At 31.6% G+C, this 5709-nt stretch overlaps 1 protein-coding gene across 1 annotated transcript; it reads right to left on the bottom strand.

Annotated features, from left to right (window-relative positions):
* Window positions 1-1913: 1913 nt before the first annotated feature.
* On the bottom strand, window positions 1914-5444 carry LOC129896058 (protein DETOXIFICATION 35-like). The gene is made up of 7 exons (XM_055971876.1): window positions 5107-5444; window positions 3995-4620; window positions 3463-3519; window positions 3146-3384; window positions 2942-3060; window positions 2697-2783; window positions 1914-2383 (listed from the first exon to the last, which is right to left on the bottom strand). Exons 1-7 carry the CDS (start codon window positions 5380-5382, stop codon window positions 2288-2290), a joined length of 1500 nt encoding a protein of 499 aa, XP_055827851.1. The 5' UTR covers window positions 5383-5444; the 3' UTR covers window positions 1914-2287.
* Between the last annotated feature and the right edge of the window lie 265 nt (window positions 5445-5709).

Genomic DNA, 5709 nt, shown 5'->3' with positions numbered 1-5709 from the left:
TATTATATATATGTAATTATAAAAAATAAATTTTAATATGTATATAATTTATACGTTAGATTAAGTTATTTCTTCATTTTTTGAACAAAATGAAGACCCAACCAACTTTTATCGAGTTTTAAAAATATTAAACCAAATCAAATTAAACACAAATAAAATCGATTTGTTTTCAATTGTTTTATTTGAATCAATATTTATCCAAACTATAAACGCTCCTACTTATAAATCATAAGTCATAAATTCATCGAAATAAATTTTTAGTTTGGACATATTTCTCAAGAAATTTACTCATAAAAAAGTAAAGGGTGTTTTCATTAAGTTACTCTTAATTAGTAATATCATATGAGTTTTTAATTATATAAAAACATATTATCTAATTATGAGTAAATTTAAAAATTGAAACAAAGTAAAAGTGAAAGTACTATGTGTTTGGTGCGGTGGAGATATTTTTCATGAAAATGTTTAGAAAAAAAATATTTTCTAGTGTTTGATAAGTAGGTAAAAAAAATTATTTCAAAAATATTTATATGTGATTTAGATAAACAATATAGGTGTGGAAGGGGGAAGAGAGGGACGTTGCGTGAATGAGGAGGATATAATAAACGTAAAATGTCATTTATGAAACATTTTTTTTCCTACTTTAATTAAGAAGATTATATTTTCTTATTTTTAAGGAAATTGTTTTGCTAGAGAAAATTCTGTCCAAAATTTTTATCCAACCAAACACAAAAATATTATAAAACATTTTTACAGAAAATGTTATCCGCCATACCAAACATTCCTAAACACAATTATTGAAGAGATACTCTTTCTGCTTCATATTACTTATCAATGTTGACCTAACACAGTCTTTAAGAAAGTTTTAATTTGGAGTGTATTTTAAATAATCCAATTTTTCAACCTCGAATTTTCTCTACTTTTTTTGTTTATTTGTAAAGTCTTCATACAAATATATAATTAACTTATATTTTAAATATTTCTCTAGTCCTAATAAAATACAATTGAAGACATTTCTTAAGAAAATAACATAAAATGTGAGATGACTGATGATACTACAATTCAACAACAAAAACAACAAAAAAATTCGCATAAAACAAATTTTATAAATTAATAAGCGATAATGAAAATGATCATAATTTAAAAATATTAAATCATGCTAAGATAAATCTAATAAATATTAATAATATGCCTACCCATTAAACAAAAAGATTATGATATGTATTTTAACGATCTAAATCATTGCAAAGCTAAAAAATAGATATTCATTATTATTGTCATTTCTAGTGTTGAATTGACTTCATTTATCAACATTAATAATGATTTGATTTTATTTTGGAATTTATTTGAGTTACTAATATTTGTGGGCTATAAAACTTATTGGAAATTTAAAATTTTAAGTCTGAACTTGAAATAATATGTTTAAAAAATAGAAGCTATGAATTTTTTTTAAAAAAATATTTATAAATTACATGACAACAAATGTTTTTAAAAGTTAAATACATGTAATGTCGGATTGATTTGGTTCGTTACCTTTCTTTAGTTAATAAATCAAACTAATTATGATAAAATCTTGATCCCTATATCAAATCAAGTCTAACCAAACCATTAATTGAATTCTTTTGTTTCAATTTGATGTGATTTATTGATTTCCTATATACACCCCTAATGACCACAATGACCTAATCTCACAAACTTTTACGTAAACTATACAACAGTCTCTTCATAACACTTGATTAGTGTCTCAGGATTAAAAGAAAAGTTCAATTTAGATTTTCGAGTAGTTTTTTCTTTAGATAAGAGTAGCTTTGATTGTTGTTCCAGTCCTTCACATATTTATCTTTTTGAGATAATTTATTCCCTAACCAAGCTGTGAATTGACATCATATATCATTCACAAAGAGAGAACAGAGAAATTGGGCTTAAAAGGACTTATATCATTCACTGATAAGCTGAACTACAAGCAAGAGAGTGGGAAAGCAACAGAACAAGAAAGGAGAAAGAGCACAACAAACAAACATCTCATAGCCTAATCTTCTAAATTACAGCTATGTTTCTATTAAAACTAACAGTTCCCAACTCACAATGTTAAGAGTATCTTTTAGCCTGGTCACGCTACAAAATCCGTTAACCTTTTGATCCGTATTTTACCCGTGTACACCTCATAACTTGCTGTCATCCACCGTGGCATCTGACATGGATTTAGGCTCCACTTCATTCACTACATGTAGATTTCTACCCAAAATCATTAAGTGGTTAAAAAACACAAAGATGAAGACTCTTCATACTCTTATGGTAAGTCCTTCGTAGACTCTGAAATAAGAGTTTTCTCAGCTTCAAAGTCTTGACCTCCCCACTTGCGTAGGCGCGCTGCAGACTGCTCAACCTGCATTTCACTTTCTTATTATTACACATGACTAAATCATATTGAAAGGAAAGATTCAAAAAAAATCTGTAACGAACTAAGTATTTAACTAGTATTGCTTCATCTGTAATTTTCAAAGAAAAGAGGAGGAACATAAAATTCAGCAGTATTGTGCAATGACATTCAAACAAAATTTGAACATGGAAAAAAAAAACCTTACGTCGTCTATAGGATAATCAGGTTACAGAGGAGGGCCAACTAATTCCAACAAAGAATGACAAATTAATTTGTTTTGGAGTTTAATTGTACAAAAATCATCAACTGTTTCACTTACCTCTTTATTCCAATCAATTCTATAGAGTACAAATGAGAGTAGTAGTGTCTGCAAAGCAAGTCCTGCTATCATTCCTCCCCACAGACCCTGCACGATAAAATCCAAAATTTGGATAAATTAAATTTCTGTCAAAACTTTTTTAGGTTCAAAAAAGTTATGAGATACTAAAACGAAGTGTTTCCTATTCATCACCAGTAGTTTCCTATAAAAAGATGCTTACAAATACACAGTGAGATTAAACTTACCACGACTCCAAAGTTAACGACATAACCAAGCATATATCCTAGAGGTATACCAAAAACATAGTAAGATCCCAAATTGATACAAGCCACTAAACCTTGCCATCCACCTCCAATAGCAACACCTGCAAAATATTTGCCACGATAAGGACCACAAAGACGAAGACACTTTTAACCATAGAAACAGTAAAAATGAAATAAAAGCAACACCTGATATTACAGGCTGAACACTATTAAGAAGCATGGTTATTCCGAGAAGCCAAGCAAGGCCAGCAACGTCTCGTTGCAAATCCTTGCTGTTTGTGAAAAGAATGGCCAGATGATTTCTTACTGCCAGTACTAGTATCATGCAGAGTATCCCAATGAGGAGTGATTGAAACAATGTGATATATACACTATATTTGGTAGCCCTGGGATGCCCTAGCCCAAGCTCATTTGAGACTCGAATGCTGAGAGAGCAACGATGCATTAAAACAAACCCAAAAACATACGGAGTACATTTTTCTACAAGCAATCAGGCTAATTACCTTATGGCAGCATTGATTCCAATGAACAACATTGCTTCCCACCCATCAACATTCATGCTGAAAGACAAACAGAAAGAAAAAAAAGGAAATATTGATACATGTTTGATAAAGGAGCTTACGACATTTCATCTCATCAAAACCTATGCATAAAACCTCAAACTTTGCACATGACAATTTAATTGACAAATTCAATCAATTACACAGTTTAGCTTAGAATTCAGTACTCTAAGTAACGTGAATCTTGACAAAGTTGTAGCTTCACTGTCAGTAAATGATTTTTAACGAGCTTAAGCATTGTCCAGCTAATTATCCCGTCCTAAAATTGTTAATTACACATGAAAAAGAACAACAATAATCAAACGCAAAATGATTCTTTTGTTATCTCGCTAAGTCTTGATAGACAGAGTTCTTTGTACATGTGTTAATGAGAGACAATAGGTTCTACCCTTCTGGTGAAATAGGTGAGCTGCACGCAAGCTGGTTGGACACTGCCATTATAAAAGAAAAGAAAAAAGAAAGACAGAAAACTCACCAAATAGAGAGGGATCCAACAGCAATAACTGCATCCTTGAGATGTCCCGTGAGGACTATAATACTCATCATGTACCATATTTCAAGGCATAACATAACAGCCGAGGAAATCGAGAGTCTAACAAATGCCCAAATGTCATTCAATGCCGACAAAGACCATCCCGTCCATCCATCCTTACACCAAACTACCACGTAGACAGATTGAGCTATTGCATTGGCCCAACCTGTAATATTAAATACTAACGCAGCCCCATTTATACCCAAGTTGAATACATATATGAACAACCATAGCAGAAGTGCATGTAGTAAAAGAACCACAAAACCAATACAAGCCAGCACACTCACTTTACTCTGTGCTTGCAGAAATTTCGAGGTGGGAATAGTGACCGCCAACGAAAACAACTCGGGGATTGACAACAGGGCAAATTTCCCAGCAAGAACAGCCATATCATGTTCTTGGCCTAAAAGCTTAAGTACCGGAGTTGCAAAAATATAAATTGGCAACAGAAGGAATGAACTAAATAATAGAATAACCATGGACCGCTGTGTGTAAATCCCAAGCATATGTATTTGCCCAGCACCAAATGCCTGTCCACACAGAGTCTCCAGAGCACTCCCCATGCCCAACTACACAAAGTTTACAACAAATACCCAAATAAGAAACTAAAAATTACAGATACACGTTTGGCCATGAGAATTTTCCACTTTTTTTTTCAGAAATTTTTTCACTTTATTTGACTATCAATGTTTGGCAATGAAATTTCAAATACAACACGAAGTTGTTTGGAATTTGAAAAACATCCAAATATTATTTCCAAAAATTATAACCAAACACAGTAGTAGTAGCTGAGTGTCAATCCATAAGATTATTACTTTTTAAAGCAAATTTGATTGTATGTTTTAAGTTGAACTAGTCAAGTTGTGTGATTTTGTTAGTTTTTAAAAATTGGCATATAAACCATATTTTTGAAAGAGGACATTAAAATTCCAAATATTCATTGCAAAAAGTACAAGAAACACAACTCCAACTTCAAAAATACCAAATAAAGTAAAAAATATTTGATTTTCATGTCCAAAAACGCAGATTAATAAGGAGGAACAGAGAATACGAACCATGAAGCCGAAAGAGAAAGTTCCAATGACATTTTGAGCAACAGAAACAGCAGAGAGCTGAACAGCACCAAGATGACCACAGAAAGCAACCGTAATGGAGTAGATCCCGTATTGACAAAGAATATTGAAAGCAATTGGACCTCCAATCTCCCATAGCTTCACTGTCTCAATCCAAAAGATAACCAACCATTGTTTCAGGCCATTAACGGGTCGATAATCACCGTCAAGCCCAATGAGCTGGTGGTGGTGTTCGGCGGAGAGCAATGGTGCTTCCATTTACTCCAACTAGTATAACAGTTCTCCGCGTTTTGCTCTGACTTATTTATTATGTCTCATCTCATAGTACATAAAGCATTAAAAAGTAAGATAGCCCAACTAGTACGAAAAGTAGTAAAGTTATTATACTATACAAGGACAAATCATAAATAATTCAAAATAATTAAGAGAATTTTCAAATTTGACAAATTTTTTAAGCATAATTACTTCATATGGATATAGTTTTTCTAATTATTTATAATGACAAATATAAATTTTATCATTATACAAATATTGTAGCAAATTATACAAAAGTTATAGCGAATTATACAAATACTATATCCACGA

Source organism: Solanum dulcamara, chromosome 7 (assembly GCF_947179165.1).
Source record: "Solanum dulcamara chromosome 7, daSolDulc1.2, whole genome shotgun sequence".
NCBI lineage: Eukaryota > Viridiplantae > Streptophyta > Magnoliopsida > Solanales > Solanaceae > Solanum > Solanum dulcamara.
The sequence above is the reverse complement of the archived record's forward strand: the minus strand, read 5'-3'. Positions and strand labels throughout refer to the sequence as shown.

Excerpts from the sequence above, each read along its gene's own strand:
- LOC129896058 (XM_055971876.1), bottom strand. The coding sequence starts at position 5,382 with ATGGAAGCACCATTGCTCTCCGCCGAACACCACCACCAGCTCATTGGG. Across the intron at positions 3,520-3,994 it reads GTTGGATCCCTCTCTATTTG|CATGAATGTTGATGGGTGGG; the intron begins GTGAGTTTTCTG and ends TTTGTCTTTCAG. Across the intron at positions 3,385-3,462 it reads GGAATCAATGCTGCCATAAG|CATTCGAGTCTCAAATGAGC; the intron begins GTAATTAGCCTG and ends TTGCTCTCTCAG.